General features: G+C 44.4%; 1 protein-coding gene and 1 long non-coding RNA gene across 3 annotated transcripts; both read left to right on the top strand.

The window, feature by feature from the left end:
- The first annotated feature begins 213 nt into the window (after positions 1 to 213).
- On the top strand, positions 214 to 25,662 carry uba7 (ubiquitin-like modifier activating enzyme 7). Of its 2 annotated transcripts, XM_084030509.1 has the most exons (24): positions 214 to 315; positions 395 to 563; positions 1,035 to 1,169; positions 1,499 to 1,605; positions 1,866 to 1,956; positions 2,043 to 2,175; positions 2,272 to 2,369; positions 2,441 to 2,590; positions 2,690 to 2,854; positions 2,930 to 3,034; positions 3,119 to 3,199; positions 3,655 to 3,810; positions 4,274 to 4,439; positions 4,555 to 4,751; positions 5,389 to 5,453; positions 6,539 to 6,749; positions 8,434 to 8,508; positions 8,998 to 9,196; positions 9,287 to 9,378; positions 10,712 to 10,804; positions 11,319 to 11,510; positions 23,347 to 23,448; positions 23,785 to 23,867; positions 25,080 to 25,662. In XM_084030509.1, the coding sequence occupies exons 1-24, from the start codon at positions 278 to 280 to the stop codon at positions 25,210 to 25,212; spliced, it is 3,036 nt and encodes a 1,011-aa protein (XP_083886635.1). In that variant the 5' UTR covers positions 214 to 277; the 3' UTR covers positions 25,213 to 25,662. The 2 variants fall into 2 exon arrangements, with proteins under 2 accessions (XP_083886635.1, XP_083886634.1); XM_084030508.1 differs by having other exon boundaries at positions 2,930 to 3,199.
- Positions 11,525 to 19,265, top strand: LOC311026840. The gene is made up of 2 exons (XR_014598533.1): positions 11,525 to 16,974; positions 17,370 to 19,265. It is a non-coding gene; the product is annotated as an uncharacterized lncRNA (long non-coding RNA).
- Positions 25,663 to 26,020: the final 358 nt, after the last annotated feature.

The raw sequence follows: 26,020 nt of genomic DNA, 5'->3' as shown, positions 1-26,020 counted from the left end.
AGACCTGCAGAGTTTCCACAATGAACAATTAACTTAAAGTTAAAGTGTCACCCTCAAATATCACAGTTCTACCTTCCACACCACATTAAATGTATATTCTAAGCAGCTTGTAGTTGCAACTCGCTTAGCAGCCCTCTGTCGCCATCTAGTGGAACCAGGCCACATTTATTTTTGCACAACAGCTGCAAATTCCCTGAAACGAAAGTGAAATCGTTTCTTTTGAATCACATCTTGGTTTGCGTTTCACTTCTCCTCCTGCAGACCTACAGTAAACACCATGTCGGACATCGATGAAGGATTCTACTCCAGACAGCTGTAAATACAACCAGCTCACTGCAGTCCGTCCGTTTTAACTGTGTCCTCAGTGAGTCACGTGTTCTTTTTACCTATACAGGTACGTTCTGGGTCATGACGCGATGCACCGGATGGCCACGGCCAACGTCCTCATCGCAGGCATGCGGGGTCTTGGGGTCGAAATAGCCAAAAATGTCATCCTGTCCGGAGTGAAGTCCGTCACCGTGCAGGACGAAGGCGTGGCGGTGTGGAGCGACCTGTCCTCCCAGGTACGAACCCCCAGGTGTTCATCCATCAAAAATAAATCATAAATAAATACATAAATGTATCCTCAGTATCAGATAGCAACAACTACCTGCCAAATATCGATCATCTGTATCTAAATAGTGTATAATGATACTGTTAAAGTGATATTTGTATTGTTAAAAGTATATTTTTACTATTGTTTTTTCTATTTAAATGTCAGATTTGAAATATCACGCTATCACGGTTGGTTATTGTAAATGGCCTGCTGATCAGAAGTCAGTTTCACTATTCATTTCATGGCTCCCCTCCCACTCCTATGACATCACACATTAGCTACCATAAAAGTATAATAAAGGTTTAATAAAAGTATAATACGTGGCTACTGACGAGCATTTCATTCAGGTCTGAATTTGATGCTTTATTCTTGATCTTGGAAAATAAAACGAGCAAACTAAGATTGAGATTGTTTTGTCTGCGACGTCGTTTCCCACCAGTTTTTCCTGAAGGAGTCCCACCTGGGTCAGAACCGGGCCACGTGTTCTCTGCAGCAGCTGTCTGCCTTGAACCCACATGTGTGTGTGGCGGCACACACTGGACCCCTGGATGAGGACCTGCTCCTGCGTTTTCAGGTAATTTCAGGTGCAAAAAGGCAAATAAAAATGAGTTGATTACAGTTAGTAAATAGTTCAAATGTCTTCAAAATTCATCTTGAAGACATTTCATTGGAAAAAGATCCAGAATATTTGTTTTCAACCATTAAACTGCTGGAAACAAGATGTCTCCTACTTTACATTATATAGTTTTTTATTGTTGCTAAGGGCAACAGCTTTTGCCGCCAAACTATTAGTGATGTCCCCCAAAATTCTGCTTGTACTGAGATGCTGAAACTCTGATTTAAGGTGAGCACAGAAACAAGGACCACATTTCCTTTCTGAGAGGGGGGGACTGTATTTTTCAGGTGGTGGTCCTCACCGACTCCTCACTGGATGATCAGAAGCGTTTTGATGAGTTCTGCCATTCGCATGGAATCAAGTTCATTGCAGCCGACACCAAAGGACTCTGTGGGTAAGACACAAATATGGAGATATCGGCTGTAGAGATGAGATAGAATGAGACTCAATGGCACTCGGCCAAAATAAAAAAACATTTGAAAAGAATTAACAGCAATGACTCCAGATGATCCACAGTTTAGCAGTTTCATAAAACACACAGATGAAATGTGAGGGCCATACATTCCCATTAAACTCACACAGAACAGTCTAGACTGATACATAGCACCACAAATCTAATCCTTCTTAATGTTGGGATGAACTGTGCCTTTGCAGCCAGTTGTTCTGTGACTTTGGGGAGGAGTTCCAGGTCTTGGACCAGGATGGAGAGAAGCCGGCATTGGCGATGATACAAAGTGTCTCTCAGGTGTTTTCTCTTACTGGCATATTTGAAAGGCTTTTTTAGAGTTTCACCTCAATGAATCCGAATCAACAACGCTGACTTTGTTTCAGGCGAATCCTGGCGTGGTGCGCTGCACGTACGACCAGAAGCATACGTTTGTAAGCGGTTCTCAGGTTTCCTTCTCTGCAGTCCGAGGCATGACAGAGCTCAACAGCCTCGGCCCCGTGGAGATCAGCGTCTGTGGTCAGTGTTTCTTTAGCTTCTCTCCTCAGCTGCAAACACCAGTCCAAGGCTTTGAGAATGTAACTCATTTTACGTGTTTGTCCCCTCTATAACCAGACTCGTACTCCTTCACCATTGGGGACACTTCAGCCTTTTCTAAGTACGAGCGCGGCGGAGTGGTGACCGAGGTCAAACAGCCCTGCGTGCTCACGTTTGTAAGTTTTTTAAACTTTCTTTTGCAAGAGCGTATTCTGCATTGGTAAAATAACCACAACATGCATCGCAGAAACCACTGAGCGAGGCTCTGTCGGACCCTCTGCTGCTGAAGTGGAATGATTTTGGAAAAATGCAGAGGCACAAAACCCTGCACTTGGCTTTCCAAGCCCTCCACGGCTTCGTGGAGAAAGAACGGCGACTCCCTCGTCCTCGGTCTCAGGTCGGTGGCGGTTTACAAGGTTGAACTTTCTCGATCAATCAATACGGGGTTGTAATATAACCGTTTAAGCGCTTTACTTCTGGATTAATCCCAACACAGTCGGATGCCGACGCCCTGCTTGCTGCAGTGGGAGAGCTGAATACAGTGGCACAGTTTGGAGATCTGGATGAAGCTGCAGTGAGAAAGCTGTCCCACACGGCCCGCGGTCACCTGGCTCCCGTCAACGCTTTCATTGGAGGCCTGGCAGCTCAGGAAGTCATTAAGGTGGCTTGTATAGTTACGTCATTACACACAGCTTAGCGGTGGTGGTCCATATAGCTGACTGTGTCCTTCCTGCAGGCATGTAGCAGGAAATTTACACCTCTTCGGCAGTGGCTGTATTTCGATGCACTGGAGTGTCTCCCTGAAGAGGAGGAGCAAATGGCCGAGTGCTCCCCTTCAGCGGTGTGTAACGAGATTAAAACCAGACGCATTTACAAATCCAACTTTGGATATGTTCAACATTTTGTTTTATTTCCTCCCCGACAGGAAGGCTCGAGGTACGATGGGCAGATTGCCGTGTTTGGGCCGGCCTTCCAGGAGAAGCTTGAAAGGCAGAAGTATTTCCTGGTGAGGGCCGGTTTGGTATTTTGTCCAGCAGGGGGCACACTCTGCACGATACACCATCTGTTTTTTTTTTTTTTTTTTGCCCACCTTTGATCTTGTCTGGTGTTAATGATGGCACATGCAGGAAACTGCTGGGATACAGGCGGCATTTCCTGCCAGCGCTGACCTCTTGGTGTGCAGGAGGCCGTTCACCAAACAAACACCCCTTTTTTTCTGTTTCCTTTAAAAGGTGTTGTTTATACTGTTTACTTTTTACAGGCTGAATGTGTGAGAGGGAGAAAGAGTGAATGTTTCTTTTGTCATGTATTTATTCAGTAGGATCATGTTCTGCTTCATTATAAGATAAAACATAGCTAAAACAAATGGTAACACATAGCTTTAATGTGAGGACAGTTACTTGTACTGCAGGAGCTGCTATGCATACAGCCTGACACAGTCTCTCCTGTCCCTTTTTCCAGGTTGGAGCCGGCGCCATCGGATGTGAGCTCCTTAAGAACTTTGCCCTCGTGGGCCTCGGTGCAGGAGAAGGAGGGCACGTCACCGTTACAGACATGGACTTCATAGAAAGATCCAACTTGAACAGACAGTTCCTGTTCAGGTCTCAGGATATTGGGGTGAGAGAGATCACAACCTCCCAAAGAATATCACATGCCACAATAGTTTACTGGCGCTTGTTTGACCTGGTTAAGTGGAGGGGTCAGAGGGCGTACTAACGGGACAGGCGGGGTGAAGCTGTTGTGTCAGATTACACGTCCGTGCTCCATCATTCGTGGCAGTTTTTGTTTTGCCGTGTGCTTAGGGAGTATATCAGCTGATCGCTCACGTCTGAGTAAACAACCACCAGTCTCTAAACAATTTATGCAACACATGCGGTTAATGGCGTATGACAACACAAAGTGCTCTGAAATGATGGAGATAAAAAATGTGTTGGTTCCGCTGTTATGTAATAGAAGAACAGCGAGAGTCCAGACATTCAGTATGGATTACCAAAGATGGGAATTTTGCTTGATTTTGATTTGTTGGAATAATTCCATGCAACGATCCAACATCCTCGTTTGCTCACTTGTCCACAAACAGAAACCAAAGTCGGACATCGCAGCCAAAGCAGTGCGAGACATGAACCCCCACATGAGAATCACCGCTCACCAGAATCGCCTGGACGCCGCCAGTGAAGGAGTCTATGATTACAACTTCTTCATGGGTCTCGATGGAGTGGCTGCAGCCCTGGATAATACGGAAGCCAGTGAGGGCATCCTCTCTCTTTTCATATCTATTATTACATATATGATATTAAGTTTGCATTACCACAATACATATTTGACTACAAACGCTGTAAAATCCCTCTTTTTGCCGCCTAGGGGTCTATCTTGATGGATGCTGCGTTCAACACCAGAAACCTATGCTGGAGGGAGGAACTGTAGGATGTAGTGGTAGTACTATGGTGGTGCTGCCTCACGTGACGGAGTCTTATGGCCCCGGCCCGTCCAGTTCTACTGATGACATCCCACTGTGCACGCTCAAGAACTTCCCTAACTGCATTGAACACACGCTGCAGGTACGACGGCCACTTCTCATCAATATAAGTCGTGTTGGAGCTTCCGGAAACTAAAATGTCCAGATGTTTCTCATATTTGAGTCCACCTAATTTACATATGTAGAAGGGTGAAACATATTTTTTATACAAGTTCTCTGAGGATGTAAGGATGAGGATGAGTTGAGCTTCATCCTAATCTCAGCAAGCTAACCTGCTCATTATGACAATGTTCAGCGGCTTTACCGTCCTATTGTTCCCATTATAGTTTTATCTATGTTAGCATGCTCACATTTGCTAATTGGCATACATACAAGTATATATCTGAAGGTGATGCCCTTAGTTTCACACATATTTGGTTATAAACCAAAGGATTGGACACATTATATATGTGACCAGATGATGGCGCTAAGTGATCAGAATTCATCCCGAGGGCGACATGGATGAACACCAAATTGAATTGCAAGACATTTCACTAAAGACCAGAAGTGTCACCCTGTCACCCTCGAGATTTATGCAAAAAAAAGTTGAAAAAATATGAATCTGTTCGATTTTGATAGCAGTTTATGTGAAGTGGACGTTTTTGTGTTTAAAGGTGAAAGAGGGTAGTAAATTAAAGTGACGCCTGGGTTAAACTGACTCGGCACTTCTCTTCTTTTAGTGGGCCAGAGACCAGTTTGAAGGACTGTTCAAACAAACACCTGAAAATGTGAATCTCTTCCTGAGGTAAGATGCGTTGTCACGTGATTTAAGTCACATGACCAATAACGTTCTCCGATCTGCTGCCGACCTGCTGGTTAATGAACACGACTTGCTCATTTTTACAATGATTTCCTGTTCTGGTGCAAAGCATTCCAGAAAACCTGCAACGGCTAATGAAGTGCTTGGAGCTCATTATTTCTTTTTTTTTTTCATAAACAGGGAAACATGTGGTTGGCTTTGAGCAGTAAACCTCTAGTTAAAAACCACATAAACAGTCCGTCTGTAGTGTGCAATGTGTCCTTCACATCAGCTCTAACACCATTTTCTCCAAATAATAGATAAAGTCTCTCCACTAATTAGAGGCTCTCTTGTTTAGAAACATTGATGGATGAAATTAAAAAGATTAGATTAAAGCAGAAAAAATACTACATCATGTCAGTGAAAAAAGGAGCCTCCAGGCCTAAACGGTGTCTGAGGTGTGGACTTCGGAGCCTCCTAATCCAGCCGTGTTTTGAGACGTCTCTCTGTTTTGGTGAGGTTTAGTGTAACGCCGCCTCATTGTAAAGCACTTGCTCATTTTCTCGAGCCTTTAAACGTAACTCAAGCAGAAATGCTCATTAAACTTTCTCACATACGTGTGGAAATAACAACACGTATTATGTGTCTCTTCAGAGGCTTCTTTGTAGTTCAGTACACAGAAAAAACCTCTCTGGACGTTTTCATGAGGCGGGTCAGTTACGTGTTGTAGTCCAGTAAATCTGAGGTCCTGGTTGATGAGGTTATGGAAAAGGAACAGTCACGTTTTTGTTATGTTATCCTGCAACCCATGCAGCTCTCTATGCAGAACTATGACTCTTAAATGTTCCTGTTTAGACCTGTTGGAGCAGAGGAGGCAGATCCCTTTTGTTCCATCACATAATGATGCTGCCAGAACCTTTTTGTAAAACTTTTACAGAGATGTGCTTAGTCATTCTCCCTACAGCCAAATATTTTTCCATGAGGACTTCAAATGTTCTGCAAAAAGGGAGGTCCAACCCTGAGAATGTGTTATACAACTAGAAATGTAGATGACCACATTACCTTTTGGATGCTGCATGTGTTTCTTGTAGCGATGACGGGTTCGTAGAGCGAACCCTTGGCCTTGGAGACGCTGAGGCCTCGGAGGCTCTTTGGGGTGTGTGGAGCAGCCTGGAGGCCATGGAAGATGGAGGCCAGCGTCCCACCAGCTGGGAGGACTGCGTGAGCTGGGCTCGTTGCAAGTGGGAGACTCTATACAACAATGATGTCCAGCAGCTTCTGCACTGTTTCCCCCCAGAAGAGGTAAAATCACAAGAGGCTAACTATCATGAAGCTGTGATTTATGTTAATGGACACAAAGGGACACTGTTGAGGTCCTGGCATAGCGATCAATGAGACGCTACAGTGTGGCATTAGCACAAAAGGAATGGCGATCACTTTTTCATTTTTCACTTCACGGTGTAATGCAGCATATTTCCCCAGGCTCGAGCACCGCTGTTGACCTTATCTGAAACCCGAACTGCTGAAAGCCATCGCTGATGAATATCTCTGAGCTGCTCTGAGGGCTTGTAGTCTGGTGATGCATGCAGACAGAGTGATGTCACACGCTGCTGTCACACCTGAGGGAGGGGGGGGTATCAATATCAACCCAAACAGACCCTCACTAACCCCAGTCCAGTCCAGCCATTTCTACCCTCATTACATACATTCCTCTGACCAAGAAAGTTTTTTTTTCTTCCATTCATGTCTGCTTCAATATATATATATTGCATTAATTGCATTCCCCATATTTCCCTTGAGAATTTTGGTTGGTCATGTGTTACAACCTATCCAGAAAAAAATCTAAACCTCTTTGTTTAACCCTTCGATTGCAACACTCCACAAAGAAATACTGTATAGTTGACATTTTTTTGCTTCTCTTTTTTTTTTCTCTCTCTCGTTGTCATAGTAACCTATACAAGAGTTATGGCTTCATTGTCTCCTTGGAAGGTTATGTTTGACCACAGACTTTCTGAGGAACTATGATAAAAAATAGTTAACGGTCACAAACCGACCAGAGAAATGCGCGTAAGCGTGACGTTTGGTGTAGCAGCCCTTTAGTTGGCTGTGAGCCTCCACTAATCAGAGTTTCCATGCAAGGATTAAGAAATAAAAATAGAATAGACTGACCAGTATAAGATATGGATGTAGCTAAAATGACGTCAGAGATTAAAAACCTCATTTTATTAATGCAAAGCCATTGGTTACAGTGAGCAGCTCATTGCCTTCTAATGAAATTACTGCAGTTAACGACCATAGACGAGGGCTGAGACTAGTTGATGGACAGTCAGTTACTCGAAGGCAATTATTTATCAATGAAGTTAGTGATTTAATACCAGTTTTTTTGTATAATAGTCACACAAGTTTACATTTTAACACATGACATGTGTTTTTAAAGCATTTTCTTTTTTCGAATACTGTAAATTATTAATCAAATATAAAATAATAAGTCAAATCAATTGTATTTATCTATGTATCTATTCATCTATGATTTATAAAACAGGACCTGTGAGTTGTAATATTTATGACGACTCTTCTTTGAACCATGAGAACATATAGATTTTTAAACTAAGACGTGGATCAAAGGATCAATAATGGCCGATGGCCTAAAGCCGTCTGGCTCCTGATTGTGAAGAAGAGAATGCTCTTGATGCCTTTTGGCTGCTGAAGAAGAAGAAGAACCCCTGCAGTGAAAACTGGCACCACCAGTAGGAGACTCTCTCTTTCGCAGCATCTGGACCATTTGGAAACATCAAAGCTCTCGGTTCCTTTGTTCCGTTATCAGACGTACAAATTGTGTTATCACCAAACTGCTGATACAAATATTTGTCCTCCTGCTTTGTCAGGAAACTAAGTGATGTCGTGCTTTTCAAGAATGAACTGTCGACAGATGGGATATTTTCAGGTGTTCATTGTGATAAAAGGATGTTCCTCTCCTTCTTTTAAGATGACTTCTTCTGGACTACCCTTCTGGTCTGGATCCAAGAGACAACCTCACCATCTGACCTTTGACCCCAACAATGTGAGTAGGGTCTGGTCCAGTTCCTGGTGCAGTAGTAACCCTGAAACAGAAGACGGGAATGATTGACAGCATTCGGTGACGACCGCTGGCATTCCTTCGTTATCTGGTCGGACAGTTGTCTCGTCCCCACGCTGACCAAATACTGGATTTTTTTTATCTGATCTGTGAATGCAATTTAACCTACATATGGACAATGAAAGGCAGATAATAATCTGCTCTCCACACACATTCACATCCTTGATAGCCATGCTGATTCCTACAAACTCTCATATTAAGTAACCAAAGGTTTAAATACTGGAACGTTGTAATGGAGAACTGATAGCGGTTTAGAAATTGACAATTTTGCTATAATTGCAAATTCCAGGGTTGGTATCAACTTTTATTTGTCTAGAAAGCAAAGATCTCTGGTGTTAATTGCAACATCTTTGTTTGAAATCTATTTGTTTTGCTTCATTAATTAACAGTTCATAATTTGGTTGTGTGTTTTAGACTACCCATGTGGAGTATATTGTGGCAGCTGCTAATCTGTACGGGCAGATCTTCGGAATCAGCGGGACGAGAGACCGCGCTTCCATCAGAAAGATCTTAGAGGAAGTCCACGTCCCGCCTTTCACTCCCAAGTCCTCCGTGAAGATCCACGTCACCGACCAGGAGATGGAGGACAACGAAGGGGAGAGTGATGACGCCCGTGAGTCATTTTCACTTTGCTGATATATTTTGTGACCTCACTTCCCTCCGGGATTTCTTTTCTTTTACTCTCTGTGTGTTTTCCCACCAGAAAAAGCACAACTCGAGGAGTTGAAAAGGAAGTTGGCCTCGCCATCTCTGAAAAGCTCAGCCATGCAGATGTACCCCACTGACTTTGAGAAGGTAAGGCATGAATGCAGGGACGCCTCTGCTGCACGCTCTGCAGAATCCACAGACAGAGCGTTAGCGGGGAGCTGCACTTACATCAGTGGGTGCTTTCAGAATATGTTTTTTTTCCCCCTCCCTCTTCTTTGGCTCCTCGGTGACCCCAATGCGTGCTTTTCATGGAAACATTCATGAAACAGAGCTTACTTGTGCTGGTTATTGTTTCCACCTTCAGTGAGCAGGGCTTTCAGAGTATGACACGTCTCGATGTGAGCGCTTTATTGGACCGGTTTGGTGAAATGCTTTAAAACACAGGACAGAGACGTACTGTCTACAGTTGGCACCTCTCAACAAGTAATCACTTACTGTAGGTTTAGCGCTCAGTTGACATCTGTCTGTGGGAGCCAAGTGTAAAGGTCCATATAAAGAAAAAATGAGATCCTAACCAGTTCAGCTTAGTCAGCAGAGGAGGAGAAAATCAGACTCTGAAAAGACTCCAAATCCAGATAAACGACTTTGGCATCAGTCAGATTTGCAAGGCAAATACAGGGAATACATGAGTTGAAACATGATAACCGAAAACTTCTTAGTTAAATAAAACAGTAACATAATGAACCTGTGTGTCAAACTTAAACATATGAGCTCTTGAGTCATTGTGGATGTGTCTCTTTCTAAATATAATTAGTGTTCTGCATCTGACCTTTCCTATTTACCTGTTGACCTATCGACCCTCCTGTGAGTACACTGCGTTTCCCGGGAAACCTTTGAAAAGGAGAAGGATCATTAAAATGCTCACCTCTATACAAGCATATTCTTTATCTCTGTGGAGATTGGGAGTGTGGAATTGAAAGGTTTGTCGCCTCCACAAAGAGCTATGAGCAGGCCGGACAGGGCGCTGCAGAGGTGTAGTAGTCTGGTGAAGTAGTCGGTGTGAGTCAGGAGAAGCAGTAGATGGAGGTGTATGAGGTAAGTCAGGTCCATATTGAATGTCATCTTGAATGAGAATGAAATCCCCCCCCAAACTACCTCCTCATTCTGATGCCAAGGCCGTGCTGTGGATAGATGGAATGTGTGTAGGAGGGTGTCGGATGCATCGGGTTGCCAGCTCACAGCCCCTAAAGCCATCCCTGAGTGACAGTCCCCCCCCGTCCGAGCCTTTGTAGAGCCGGCGAAGCCGAGGCGTGAACTCACTGGCCACGTCGATCACAGCAGAAATCTGATTTCCCCTGCATGATGATGTGTTCGACAACAACAAAGCTCAGCCGAACTGTCGTATCGCTTGGCATCGTTAGGATTTGTTCAACGAGCGTGTTGTATGAATATCTGATCTGTGTTTCACATCCTGGCACAGGACGACGACAGTAACTTCCACATGGACTACATCGTCGCTGCTTCTAACCTGAGGGCGGAGAACTACGACATCCCTGCAGCCGATCGGCACCAGGTCAGCATCTTCACATCATCAAATCTCTGTGAAAAAATAGAGGTAAAGCAGAGGGATGAAGCTAAAATGAGAGGCGGTGTAGATAAGAAGAAAAAAGCAAGAAAATCCTCCCTCGGGGTCATGTTTTAGTCTCACACCTGCCCCGCAGCCACAGAAGCAGCCTCCTCACCTATTGTTCCCGGAGCAGAACTAATCACGGCACTTTACCTGTCGCCTGGGAGGCGACACCTGAGCCAGGCCTTGTACCAGCCGCTGCTGGAGACGCACACCACCGAGACAGATGGAGGATGGGGGTGGGGGGGGGATGGGTGCTGCTGGGTGGGGAGGGGGACAATAGAGGGTCAGCCTTGCGTAATCAGACGGAGATTTGCACGTGTTGCATCTCGTTTTTGGGAATTTGACCCGACATTTAACGCCGTCCAGTGGTCAAAACCTACGTCGTCACTATATTAATGATAATAAGGATGCTGTTCCTGTGTGTTGGTGTAAACTTATATACTTGTCTCCTCCACAGAGTAAGCTCACAGCTGGGAGGATCATCCCGGCCATAGCGACCACCACGGCTGCAGTGGCGGGCCTGATGTGCCTGGAGCTGTATAAACTGGTGCAGGGACACCAGGAGATCAGCTCCTACCGCAACAGTTACATGTACCTGGCTATCACACACATTGTGTTTTCCCAGCCGAGCCCGGTCCAGCACTTCCAGGTGAGTAACGGCTCGATACGCCCGCCGCCATGTTACAGTCGGTCTCTGTGGTGGGTTTCATGGATTTACAGAGCAGTCAGTCACATACAGGACCTGAGGAGGGCCACTTTATACAGCCTGACAGACTCTTACTGTATGCGTCTACATATATATGTATTTATAATTTAAGACCGTCTACTTCGGGGGATAAATCTGTTTGGCCCTTTGTAGATGCACGTCTTTCCTCTCAGGCTGGAGAGCATTAAGTCATGAATGAGTGCTCTCAGCGTAAGAGGCCGCTGCCAACGCTCGAGTCTTTAGTGAGCTCAGTGTAATCCTCAGGGCAGTTCAGCGCAGGTAAGGCATAAACACGCCCGTGTCTGCTTCCGTGTTTGCACAAATTAAGGGGAATTTAACTGTAATTCAAAGCAAAAAGTGACAGGATCTTATTCTGGTAAAGGCGGATGAAATCCACTCTCACGTTTTAAGGTTATGCCAGGTCACGCTGAGGTCTTTATGCTGCGTCGGCCAAGCTTTAAATCACAAACACAAAATGGCTAGCAGCCAGATTTAAAAGCTGAGGGTCACGTTTAGAGAGGATATCCAGCCGAATACCCCCCCCTTTTACAGGCCCGACTGCTTTTACCTCAACATCTCCCCTCTGGATGGAATCAGACATCGGAGCTGCCTCTTGCCAGCTCTCGACTCGAAGCAGCGAACCCTTTGACAGACAGGGGTCATTGGGGGTCAGTGAGTAGGGGTAGCTGTGTCCTCTGGGACGTGAGGGTGCAGTGGCAGGGAGCTCGGAGACAGTGTGGGTCTGGTTTCAGCTTTGGTTACAGGCAGAAACGCTGCAGCTGCATTAAAGCCCGCTGTGATGACAGAGGCAGCCGTGACTTTCCTCGCAGTCCTGAAGTTCCAGGCGTGCCCTCGCCGTCGCTCACAAAGACCCCGGTGTTCAGTCGTCGTACATTTCGGTGAGCGAAAGTGTTTGCTCGTACTTCTAAAAATCCGCTGGCTGCAACACGACGTTGCTGAAGCAGCACGGAATGTTGGATACGCTCGCCAGTTATATACTCAAGTGTTGAATCATTAAGTGACAGGAATGGGCAGACTTTACGGTTTCCAGATCCAGATTTGTTTTCCAGCGGGGCCTATAGTGTTGCAGCATCAGCTTTTAAGCTCTGGAGGGGGAAAAAGAAGAAAAAAGGCTGGGCTGAGGTACCAGATCAGCGTTTTTAGGGTTTGGGACAAATTTGGCAACATGGGCCGGTCCACACTCGCTCATGGAGAGAGGGAGAGAAAGATGGTTGTCCGCCAAAGCTGACGTCATCTGAGTGGGAGATACTCCACCGTCTGCCAGAGAGAACATTGACGTCTTTAGTCTTTGTAATTAGTTTAAATTGCTCTGTGATACATTAAAGGAACACTCCCCTTTTATGTAGCGTGTGATCCGCCTATAGGTCGTTCCACGTTCTTTGTTAAAACACAGTTAGATATCAAACGGCATCAGTTCCTGCAGTTTATATGATGTATGTCGTGTACTCAGGCAATGCATTGATTATCGTTCAGGAACTGGAGCCTGACCCAGAAATAAGGCTCAATATTAATGATTGATATTAGCTAATCACATGTTTATCGAAAATCAAGAACGTGAACATAGATGGACTTAAAATAGCAGAGATTAGCTCACAGCAATGAAAGCAGAAGCAGAAGACGGTAACACAACTCTTAATATTCTCTTATCTGTCTAATCTGGCTGAGATTAGAGACGGTTTTATTGGTCCGCCTTTGAAACGAGCGCAGACGTGCAGCTGTTAAACATCAGCGATCTGACATGCTGCATCAAGAGTCTGGCTTACTTAGACCTCCTCCTCCAGGAGATCAGTCTCAGTTCATTCAGATCAAGTAACAACGCACATCACTGGTCGTGCTGGTGGCCCACACGGTGGAGGGGATCGAAGCAGCATGAATGTAACCTGCATGATCACAAATGTACCACTCCATCCATACAACAGTTAAACTCACAGACTAACTGAATCACACTAGTGCCCGTTCTCCCACCACGCTAACCCTTCCCCAGAAATTGTTGCTTTAAAGCAGCTGTTTCCCAAAATAGGAAGTCCCCCCGGCCTTCCCCCGCTGCTGTTATGCAGGCAGAAATATGTAAACAAACGGGAGACTGTCCTCGTCCACTCCACACTCTTCCTCCTCGTGTTTATGTTGGTGGGTATCGGGTGGGATGGATATCTCTAAAATGGCTGCAAATGTTTGCACACGATCTGCATTCGATGTTATCAGATGTCCGTGAACGGCTCGGTGTCGCCGCCTTGGTTTTAAAGCTGCAAGTTAGAATATTCTACTGTCGGCCCGCAGTAAACACTCAAGTTAGAGGATATATCTTTATATCTACTCCCATTTTTTCATCATTTTTTCTATTAGTATTGTTAATGCTTATCCTTTGTATTATAAACTCGTCGTCATTGAAAATGAGGGAAACGTCAATGTCTTACGAGTATAAATAAAGGTTTGATGATTAGTCGTCACTGTGATGAGAAAATGTACCGTAACTCTTAACACACATAAGACTTTCCAACTCATATAAATGTAAATATATTGTCATGATTACAACTGTGTAGGATTCCATTGAATTAGAGCTAAACAAACAATATGTTGATATTTACAGTGGACAGGGAATGGTTGCTGTACCGGAGGGCTTTACATACATGAGGTCGGTCGGAGACAAAACCTCACAAGACACGAAAGGATACTTCAAGTACAACACAGATTAATGAGCGCTGTGCTCCCGCAGCTGTAACCGAGCTGCAGCCTCGGTGAAACATGTGGAGTGTGACATCACCAGCTGAGGGCCGGGACAGAGGAGGACGTGTTTCTCCCTCTTCCTCCTCCCCTCCCTGGCCGTGACGCCGTGCCCTTTCACGCCCCCCACCTCTCCCCCAGCTTGCCCTTTCAGTTTCTAATTGAGTTAGCAGCGAGGCGAGGCTCCTCATCTCTAGGAAGCCACTCCGAGGCCGACGCCGCTCACACTGCTTCTTTGTTAATTGCCTGCAGAAATGACGGCTATTTCCTGCCTTCACAGGAAGCGGTGTATTGAAACCAGATTTTCGACCCCGTGAGCACTACGGGGTCTCGCTGTATGGTCTGTAGAGCACCGGCCGGAGGTGGGGATTCTCTGTTTATAGTCCCCTTTCATTCTGAACTTGCTCAGCAAAAAAAAGACCACTTTTGGTCAGGAGAAGTCAGGAGGATCTTTGCACTTTTGCAGAGTGTCCATGGTGTTTTTTTGTTGTTTTTTTTGCAAATCCTGCAGCCTCTTGATTTGATATTTAAGCACTTACATAATTGAAGGTCTCACATCTGTCGGAGTCTGCCTTAAAAGAGAGAAAGAGAACGACAAAAGGGGAGATTTAAGCCTCACATGTGGTTAAATCTGCGTTGGCCTCCTCCGACTGTGCCACTAAAGAAACAGGGGGAACATGATCCCAGGCCCTCAGTGCTCCAGTGGGAGCTCCGGCGGGGAGCTGCATTGTGCAAATTGTAACTCAAGACGCCGGGCATGAATAGTGCTCTCGGGATAATGAGTAATCTCTGATCAGCAGACAACTTGTGCCTCCTGTTGTCCTCTGGGGTTTTGTCGTTCTTGTTGTTGTTGTTGTTGTTGTTATTCTGAGGTTGGCCTTATGTTTTTGAGTCGTCTGTTGTTTTACGCTGCATTGTTCTTGAGTTCCCCACTGATCATTAGCTTCCCATTTGGGTCATCGAATACCATATTATGGCTCTACAGGTAGGTTATTTGTGTGACATCAGACAGAGAGACAACATTTAAGTAATAGTCCAGTTATACAATCTGAGAAACACCAACAGGATGCACTTCAGCTGAGTCGACGTTCACACCTCTGTGTCGATGCTGAGGCCATATTCACTTCTATCAAGTGTCCTTGAGCAAGGCAGCGAAGGCCAACCTGCTTTCAGAGGCACTACTCTGTAGTTGACCGTGACCTCTCACCTTTCTGGAGGAGCCCATACAGAATGGAATAAAGTGTTATTTTAATGAGGAATATTCAGAGTTGTAATGCTTCTGTTGTGGGTTTGTCTAATTTTCATGTTGGAAAAGCTGACTTTGTGAGGCATTTTCCATCAGTTTTGTCTCTTGAATAGAATTAGAACCACGCTTTAATTCTTGACATTGTACAGATTGTGATCCCTCAGCTGTGATAATAAGTTCATCATGTTCTTTTGAGGGATACTCCCACAACGAAAAGGCCTTATAGCTTCTTTTCTTCAGGCCTGTTGGGCTCGATGGCAGCGCCATGTGAAAGTTATTAGAGCTCTCTGTCCTCCTGATCATTATTCTCTCATTAAAGCACCAACGCTAGAAGGAGATGGGCTGCAGGTTTCTCATTAGTGACGTTCAATTCAAGTTTCTAGACGTGATGAGAGTTTACATTTGAAGCCTACACACATTAACCCTGACTTCTATAGGCATTCAGTCAGGGATTTTCCTCCCTTTCCTCTCTCTGCTCACACACAAAGGAACCGTTCCCTCATACATAACCACAAAACCTCTCGGCCTGGTTCGCTGGATGTTGATGCCACATGTGTCTTCTGCTTCTGCATGCTGTCTGTCTGCAGACTGTATGAACATGAGGCATTGACTAACAACAGCCCCGGTTCTGATAATGGAAATAGAGGTGAAGTCACTTTTAACTGGTCTTAAAAACCACACGAATGTACTCACAAATAAATTGGAGCAGTTTGTGTTCATCCGTGGACTGCAGGATTATAAATAGCTCCTAATGAGTGTCTGTCATGGATTGTATGCTAATTTTATGCTTTATGCTCAATTTCCTTTGTAATAAATCCAACAAGAACTCGCACCAAGTTTGTTTTGCAAAGCTGAGTGTCTCAGTCATCCTTATAGGCCCCAGCAGCTGAAATCCAAAGTGGGTGGATTATGTTCCACGTTAACAGCCAAAAGAAGAAGCTTCGGCAAATGCAAAGTGATTGCAATTCATATCGAGGGGGAAATGAATGACTCCCATTTTTCATAGCAAACCAGCCAATAGCTGCAGAGACATTTCAACCAAAACCCTCAACATCAAGCTGCTGGTTGCACTAGAGGAAATCACCAAAGTCAACGGAGTCCAGCCGCTCTTTTTTCCCCCAAATGTGCAAAAGGTTGCAGTAAACCCAGGGCTCATGCCTTAAAGCAAGGCACGCTTCCCGTGTTCAACACCTCGGCAGCAGCATGGAGGTCTCATGTGTCCGACAGATAATATCTTATTAACCGCTGAGAAGACATCATGTTGACACAAAGACATCAATAACTTGCTCCAGTGAGTTACATCATTAAATACCGCGTTACACCACGTAACCAAAGGCTGTGACCTTTGGCTATAAAGCATTTAAATCAATGGCACGAGCTGGGATGTAGCAACAGAGGACACACCGATCAGAGCGGTGCGTTTGTGTCCAATCCATCCATCCATCCATCCATTTTCTACCGCTTATCCTGTATTTAGGGTCACGGGGGGGCTGGAGCCGATCCCAGCTGTCATTGGGCGAAGGCAGGGTACACCCTGGACAGGACGCCAGTCTATCACAGGGCCAACATGTAGAGACAAACAACCATTCACACTCACATTCACACCTACGGGCATTTTAGAGTCACCAATTAACCTATCCCCATCCTGCATGTCTTTGGACTGTGGGAGGAAGCCGGAGAACCCGGAGAGAACCCACGCTTACACGGGGAGAACATGCAAACTCCACACAGAAGGAACCCGGGCCGACCCGGGAATCGAACCCAGGACCCTCTTGCTGTGAGGCGAGAGTGCTACCCACTACACCACCGTGCAGCCCTGTGTCCAATCCATCACTGCAAATTACAGATTATCAGAAGTGTCCAATAAACAGTATAGTGCTGATTTCATAAGAAACTTGCAGGTATTATAAATGTTTCCGATGATTTCGAAGCCTTTTGATGAGAATTCATTGCTTCACAGCTGTGACTCCCGAGTGTGTTTGCAGGCTCCAGCATGTCAGCGGGCCCATTTGTAAGAGGAGCATTTTATTGACTCAGTCCTTCTGCCCCAGGTCATTTTCAGTCAGGCGGAGTGCTGTTATCTTCTCATTTGAAAGACAATCACATTGAGATTGCTGTTTGCTGTTTTACACGTCAATGGAAGCCCTTTCAAAAACCCAATGTGCTGCCTTTTAGGCCGCGTGTCAGCACTCGGCACTCTCCGGCAGAGAAGTGTCTGCTTGCCGCTGGGCTGGGACCGGCGTAGGCTGCACTTCACCAGCGTGTAATACAAAGTGTCTTCAATACTGACTTTAAATGTATTAAGTCTGATGTATTGTTTTAATATATAGTCTTTGGGGAGGTGTGTGAGGCTGGTTTCCTGTCAATCCTCTGGGGCATCGGGGCAAATAATGCAGTGGGCTGGAGGGAGCAGTTGGAGGTCTCAGCCATCTGTTTCTTCATTGCAGTCTAAAGAGAGCGGTGATCAATAGTGACCAGGTAGCAGATGACACTCCCGATCAGACAAAGGGCACACTTTACATGACAGTGTCCCTTTGTTTGTTAAAAAAAAAAAAAAGCTCATACGGGAAAACCTAAACATGTTCCTCTGATGTAGTTAAACTGTCATTTCGCTTTATGGTTAAACCGGAATTCAGGATTAACATGATTCACACATTTAAGGTGTACTCCACTGATTAAGCATCATCCTCCTATTATACGGTGAGAGATAAAGTAAATAAATAGATGCAGCAGAACCAAAACTATTTTTATGACTTTATCTGATGCGACACTAGTGCGTTTCCCCTTTTTTCGAAACCCACACGACCACATTCACACGCACTTTTACCGCATCGCCCTAGTGACCTTAATTCATTTACAGCAGTCAGCTTCCATCCATTGTGTTACTGGCACGATAGAACTGTGCATCGGCCGTGTGACGTGAAGGGAGCCATATTGATACTGGAGGTGCTGAAGTGCAAATGGATTGTCCACTAAACGTTTCCAGTTAATGCATGTTTGAACATGAAACATACTTCCTGTTTAGTTTTAAAGAATGTTGTTTCCTTTGCTGTGAAATCGTTTTTAAGGGAATCTATGTAAATCTGTTAGCACCGACTATCGGCCGCATGCAACACTTAGTGAAAGCATTTTGGATTTTTATGATTTAAAGAAGATACATATTTAAATGCAGGGATATTATGCAAAAAGTCATTTTACTGCTGATTGCTTTCATTGTAGCAAAAATTACTGCCTATCCACTCTTTTAAACTGTATTCCAGCATATCTGAGATAACCTTGGTGCGTGCTGCTTGTACTGCAACATCCAGCATATACAGGAGTCAGCAGCATCACTTTCATGTTCCGTCTCCACGGCTCCACTTTATGGCTATAGGACACGATATCTTCGTGAACTTCACCAGATTCACGACAAAATGAAAGCAAAGGGAAGCTTTATGAGATTAACATGAACATATGATCGGAAAAAGACCACACATATCCTCCATCTGCCCCCGAAGCTCACTTTGAAGCCCTCCAAAGGAAAAGCGTCGCCTTTGAAGAAACAGGCCTCCGGCCACAACGGCTTGTAAAACCGTTTCCACTGGTGGGATTCTGTCCAGATAATGAAGCTGAGCTGAGCGTGTACCTCAACCTCAACAGGGCCGTTTCTTGTGGCGGACTGCAGGGAGGAGGACTTATCGAGGTTTTGGTCTATCCCAGCTTCCTGTGTCTCCATTGTCTTAAAGGGCAAGACTCAAAACACACATTATAGTAGACCAGCTGGATTGTGGGTCTGACTCCGAGTCATTCTACCTCCTTATCAGGTTCACTTGGCTGAACTTCCTCTGGCTGCACCGCATTCCCATGCACTCACGTATATCATCTATTTTTGCCTACAGTAGCCCTCGTTATCATAAGAGACTTTAATGTGTGTCAGAGCCGGCTCTCCTTGTGTTTGAAGGACCCAGAAGACAAATCTCATCATGCTAAATTATAGCAAAATAAAAAAGTAAAGTAAATGTGATTTGAAAAGTGGGCACATACCAAACATGTGGCATTAAGACGGACTGCAGAATGATGCTGATCTGTATCGTTGGGACTAGACCGTGACCGTGAGGTCGGCTTCGGTTTCAGCCTCATTGGAAAATAACACTTGATGATGCTGATGAAACCACATTCTTCTGACCTTTTGATCATAAGTTTTTATTGAACATTGCTGCTGCCACATCTACGAGATGGAATGTATGTAATGTTGCAATAAAGTGAGGTATTCTTTTAAGCATCTCACCGTTTTTGGATATAACATAATCTAAAAACATGTTTCTTTTATAAACAAAACCAATATAGATCAAGTTGAGCTCTGTTATTGAGGGCATTCTCAGTTCTCACCTCATAAAGAACAGTAGAACTCTTTAGTTTCTCTGCATCTGCACAGCAGACACGTGATTTATTATCTGTTAAAGTCATCTGTTTTTTGTTTTTTTTATTCATATCTGGTCTTGTTTTACAGATTAAGGACCAGAACATTGGAAGGATTATAGAGAACGTGTGTGTATTTGATATGTGGATTATTATAAAATGGGATTCATTTTTTCCTGGAAGCTGTTTCTGTCTCATTCAGATGAAGCAGCATGAAGTTTAAAGTGTTCATGTCAAATGTTAGGAGCTTCATATCTGAACAGGACATAAACTGAGATATTATGACCAGCATAATAGTTAATAATACAGTGCAACACTGATATATTAATGATTATTCTATACACCTGACACGATGACGGGCATAGTGGTGAATGAGAAGCATTTAAAATATAATTGTCTTCCTTTATTGTTTTGTAAAAAAAAACAAAAAAAAAACAGCTGTGTCATGTTTAAGGGGGAAGTTCAAAGCTCCAGTGCAGACTCCAATATGTGGACAGCAGATGAGAGATTTGGCCCGCCTCCAATAACAGAGTGGAAACGTATATAGATGAACACTGTGGCTCCATTCGGGCCGTGAAGCAGCCGTTCGTCTGCTCCCGATCCTCAGAAGTCGACTTCTGTGTAGTTAAAGCACTCAGAGTCCTGACTTCCAGCCGACCTCTCAGTCCTTTCTTTTGATTGGGCTTTTTAAAAGACGGCAGTACGCAGCTTGTTGGTTTATAAAATATAACAGTGGATAAAGATGTACATTATGTACACTAGGGGTGAGAATTGGCAAGAACCTCACGATACGATACGTATCACGATACTTTGGTCACGATACGTATCACGATATAAATAAAGGTGAAAACACAAGTACCTGTATATGTACATCAGATGATACTGATCAGAGGACAAATTGAATCAAAACTATTTCATTCAAAACAGCCTCTGCATTTTATTAATTCCCATGAAATTCACTGGAATAAATATTGACAATAAAATGAAAAAGGATAAAGTATCGGGCAGCAAATATCGCGATATATTGCCGTATCAATATTTTTACCCACCCCTAATGTACACGCAGTAAAAGATTTGCATTTTGTCTCCCAATGAAGTTTGTGTTTGTTTCCTCACTGGTAGTTTGGTTCAGTGTTGCTGGAGGAGAAAACAATAACACTCTGCTTCAAATTCCTCCTCTTTCCCCAGAGATAACAGTTTCATCAGGCCATTCTTTTATGCACGAGCTTCCATGACAAATAGATGCTGTACTTGTACTTTGTAATCATTTCCAGAAGTCGGTTCGGTTCCAGTGTTCTTGCTTATTTATTCTCTCCCTGCTGTACTGTTGAGCAGCTGACGTCACTCTATATGGACCGATGGTCTGGTTGATTGGCTTCAGGTTCCTGCCACAGTTTGTGTGACAGATATGAGAGAGAGGAAGGGAGGGGAGGGAGTAAAAATAGCCTGCTCGCCTGTTAAGCATTGTGTAAAATCAGCATCTGCACACAATAGCACTCAGGAAGAACTCATGTAGCGAAGTCCGAAAATGACTTTGCATTTTAAATCATGGCCTTAAAGCCTTAAGATCTGTTTTCAAGGGGACTTGGAGGTTCCAGCATGGCCAGGGGGTAAGATGTGCATCTTGCAAACAAACTGTGCTTTGTTTGAGAGCGAGACAAAGGACCTAGACACCCTGTCAGACTTGAGGCGAAGTATGCTTCGAGTGTGTCTCCATAACCCCAAACCCCATAAGTGGTGGGAGTTGTGAGGGCTAGTCAAAAAGTTCTCCTTGGCTGCCAGAGCGGAGATAATTGGACCCAGGTTTAGCCTGAGTTTTTTTTTTTTTTGGTATTCGCATCTTGAGCCAAGTTTTGATCTTCACAACATCTCCCACCAGACAGCGACCGTGTCGTCGGGGTCGTCTGACTCGGTGACATATTTTGACTTCGAGGTTCTCTCTTCAGGTAATTTACTCGTGAAAGCATGTGAATGATGTGACGGAGGAAACAGCAGAGTTTGTGTTCCCAGAGGTTTGAATTGATCCGTCTGGGTGTCAGAAGTTTATCGCAGTGGTCATAATGTCATGAGACGGGAGGGGTGTGACGTCGGTGCTGGTGAGAGTGGAGCCCGAGGCAGCAGAAAGAAGTGTGTGGTTTGTGAAGTTACTCCAACTAATGGCTTTAGATTTTAGACTTACAAGACTCTCTCTTGAAGCTTCTCAAGTCTTATGATCTTAATGTTTCTCAATGTTTCCCAGAAATAAAAGCCTGAAGGACCGCGGTCACAGGTTGGGAAACTAACAAACGAATGCACAATAACACAAACATCAACTAGTGGGTTCAAAAAGGTGACCGGAGAAATAAAAACTCACAGTCACCCACTGATTCAAAATGACAGATAAACAAAAGAATTTGACCCAGAAACAAAATAATTAAATGGGAGTCACTGGACGGGGAACAAAACGGCTAAAACTAAAAACACACACTCAAGACTCACTCAAACACAAACCCCAGAGAGCCAACTGAAGGTGTTGACCCCTGGACACACACCACACACTGATCAGGGATCTGCAGCTCCCTTATATAACCACTCGGACTGATTGATTGCAGCTGAGGGAGATCATCACAGGTGCACCCTCAGCTCCTGATCACCTGTGATCCAGATCTTCCCAAAGGGATCCGTAACGGTTCATGTTTCGCAATTATTTGGATTTGTTTATTATACTTAATATACTATAAATATATTCAGCACTACATACATCTTATCAGCAAAAGAGGAAAGGAGATAAAAACGGTTATTATACATCATTCCAAGTTCAAACAGCCATATTTCACGCGTGTCTTGAACACAGAAGACTCGCTACAGGAAACTCAAAAGGAAAAAACGGCCCCTCAAAGCTCAAAATTCAGCTGCACGAAGTGCAATTTGGCAACGTGTCTGGAAACTCCCTGTTGCTACCGCCCAGAGCAACACATTTCTATTCACACATATGCAAGTTTAACGAGCAACATTCTTCAACTTTTTCTTGAAGTTGAACAAATATCATCCATCCCAAACTACACCGACATGCGTCTTTCACCGGAGCAGGACGGTCGAGTCATTCTTGCAGATGGAAACTTGAGAAAAAGCGAGGTCATATCTTCGAACATGAGGAGGCGCCTCCTTTGACCTCATGGCAGCTTGTTCGGGTCGACTCTGCACCTTTCACAGATTGTTCTCAGCTGCTTCCTAACGCAGCGTCCGGTACCGTTGTGATGGACCCAAACATGAAGTGCACATTCCTCACAGCAAGTGGTGCTTCATCTGTCAACTTTGTCTGTGTGTGTGTGTGTGTGTGTGTGTGTGTGTGTGTGTGTGTGTGTGTGTGTGTGTGTGTGTGTGTGTCGGGGTATGCAACGTGTCTATCGGCAGGTCGCAGAAAAGAAATACACCCTGTGGGACGGCTTCCTTGTCGAGGGCCGACGCGGCGGTCAGCAGGAAATGACCTTGGGAGGTCTGTTCCAGTATATCAAGGTACGGCCTCCTCACTCCTCTCACCGAGGGAAAGATACACTTTCTTCACGCCCGGTGCTTCTGAGTGCATATTTTATATTTGTTTTTTTATCCCTAAAACTGCTCACCTTCCTCCTGTGCACACAATAGCCATTGTTTGAGATTTAACGGCCACTTAACACCTTCCATTCACACCTTCATGGCTCGATTCTACCGTCCTGGAAGGAGGTCAAGCCACTTATTCAACCACGCAACTTTCTTGCGATGCCTGAGCGACATTTAGAGCCTTTATATATGCTTCTACCCAGAGCTTGTTATGTTGTACTGTACCTTTAACTGCATTGTTTCTTTTTGCAGGATAAATACAGCTTGAGCATCTGTGACCTCTTCTATGGAAGCTCTGTCTTATACATGGGGCAAGAAGAGAGGCTCACGCTGAGGTATGTCTATGACATAAAGATACAGTGCCACTTTTGCATTCGCATGGCTGCACAGTGCACACGACCATACACACACACACACACACACACACAAACAAACAATCACAGTAGAGCAGCCTCCTTTTGTTGGTTTAGAGGCTAATGGCAGGATGAGGTGTTTCCTGCCTGTGTGCAGAGAACCTGTTGACACATTCGCACGCATCGCCGGACACTGACGAGTGAGAGCGACCCCTCCTCGGGTTCCCTCGCCTTTTTTTTTTGTGTGTTGAGGACAAGAGTTAAAGAGTTAAATGAGTGTGAACCCACGCTGTTTGGGCCTGCTCAGCGTTGCAGCACATTTTATGTCCCGGGGCGTCGGGGAATAAAAACAGCTCGTGCTGTAACATCTCCTCACTAAGAACTGTGTCACAGCCCGGGGACGTTTCGATTACAGGAGGAGGGAAACTCTAATAAATCAAGTAAAAAATGAGATCTTGCTGCTGTGTTTGTGATGCTCAGCTCTCTGGGGAGCTGGTGTCGGTGTTGTGGGGAGATTAAGCTGCAGAGTGCTGGCCATGTGGACAGCAGGCACATGACAAATGCTTCTCCAGTAATCACTTCCTGTGCAGTCGCGCCGCTCCAAGCTTCCTGTGTGGGGCCGACGAGGGGGGAGCTCCGGAATTCAGAAGAAGGCCAGATACCATTTAAAAACATTGAATTGTAAAGTCGCTATTATTGCATATATACCAATTATTGGCTCTCAATTCTTCCTACTTTCCTTCCGTCCCCCAAGGCCATTCCTTCTAACTGAAGATGTACATCCATAGAAACAAGTCACAGCTGATTAAAGAGCTTCCAAACAGCTGGGCACTGTATTTTTTATATTTTATAACAGGAGTCATACGTATATTTGTTGGGGACTATTTTCAGCCACTGATTAATACACCTTTTGTGTGCTGCTGTGTGTTGTATTTGTATCAGCATGGTGTATTTGGGATTTCCATTAACAATTATGGAGGTCTATCTCACAGAGGAATATGCCTTAGCAAGTCTTGTTGAGGTTAGTAGGATGAGTTAATTGATTATTTTGGTCATTTTCATGGGATTTGTTGAAAAATGTATTCATTTAAAAGCTAAATGAATGCCATTTTTATATATAATGTTTGTAATTGATACTTTCCCCATTCCTACTCTCCTCCCAGTCAAAGCTGACACTCCCTTCTATGTCTGCAGTGTTTCTGAGTTGGTGAGGCGAGTCACCAGGACCGATATCCCTCCGCACAAGAAGATGCTGGAGTTGATCCCCACGTTTACTGAAGATGAGGACTCCGAAGAAGTCCTACCCATCAGATACCTGCTCTTGTGATGTCACCAACGTGAAGTTTCCACAAAGTTTCCAGTGAAAAAGGCGTCACATGGGAAAACAGCTGTCGGTCAAAAACATCCTCGTGTTGCTTTAGCTGTTGTTTACATTAATATGTGAGGGTTTTTCCAGCATCTGCCTATCTGTCTGTCGTTCCACAAATGTGTTTTTGTTGCACTGGAATACTGGGCTCGTTTTACTGTTAATGACCCTTTGGTCATGTGAAGTGATCACTGTCATAGAAATATAAAAAATCCAGAAAGATTTTTCTGTTTATTATTTAACAGCCATCTGTAATCTCCGTCGTGTTCTGTTGTGGTTTCCCTTTACATGCATGTCTTTGGAGAGGATTATTGACTCAGTGTGAAATCAGGCCTGTGATTAAAGTGTGGTTCATATAATTCAATAAATGTGTGGTAATGAGGAACCATGTGTTATCTGTTCACTTTACTAAGACTTCAGTTCCCTTACCATCTTTATAATATGTTTCACATACGTTACACTGATGAGCACACTCCACCCTATAGGTCTAACTGTGGTTTTCAAAGCTTTGTGGGTTTTTACTGAGCTGACGTTGATTGTATTCATTCTTTTTTTAATGATTGTACTCCCAACTGTTGTCTGCGAGCTTAAAAGTTGACACAAAATGCTGAATCAATGAAAATGTCGGACATATTTCAGCCCTATAACATTCTGTGTCATGAAGGATTGATTAGAAGCTTAAAATGTGTTAACTCAATGACAGACTGCTACAATAATATTATATTATTATATAACATATTGACAGTTGATCAAACTCAACAGGAACAGA

This window comes from Eutrigla gurnardus, assembly GCF_963514095.1.
Source record: "Eutrigla gurnardus genome assembly, chromosome: 2".
Lineage (NCBI taxonomy): Eukaryota > Metazoa > Chordata > Actinopteri > Perciformes > Triglidae > Eutrigla > Eutrigla gurnardus.
The sequence above is the reverse complement of the archived record's forward strand: the minus strand, read 5'-3'. Positions and strand labels throughout refer to the sequence as shown.

Bases quoted from the DNA above. Each gene is read 5' to 3' on its own strand.
- uba7 (XM_084030508.1), top strand. From the start codon at position 278: ATGTCGGACATCGATGAAGGATTCTACTCCAGACAGCT. The intron at 1,606-1,865 runs GTAAGACACAAA...GTGCCTTTGCAG, and splicing joins GACACCAAAGGACTCTGTGG to CCAGTTGTTCTGTGACTTTG. The intron at 5,454-6,538 runs GTAAGATGCGTT...TGTTTCTTGTAG, and splicing joins AATGTGAATCTCTTCCTGAG to CGATGACGGGTTCGTAGAGC.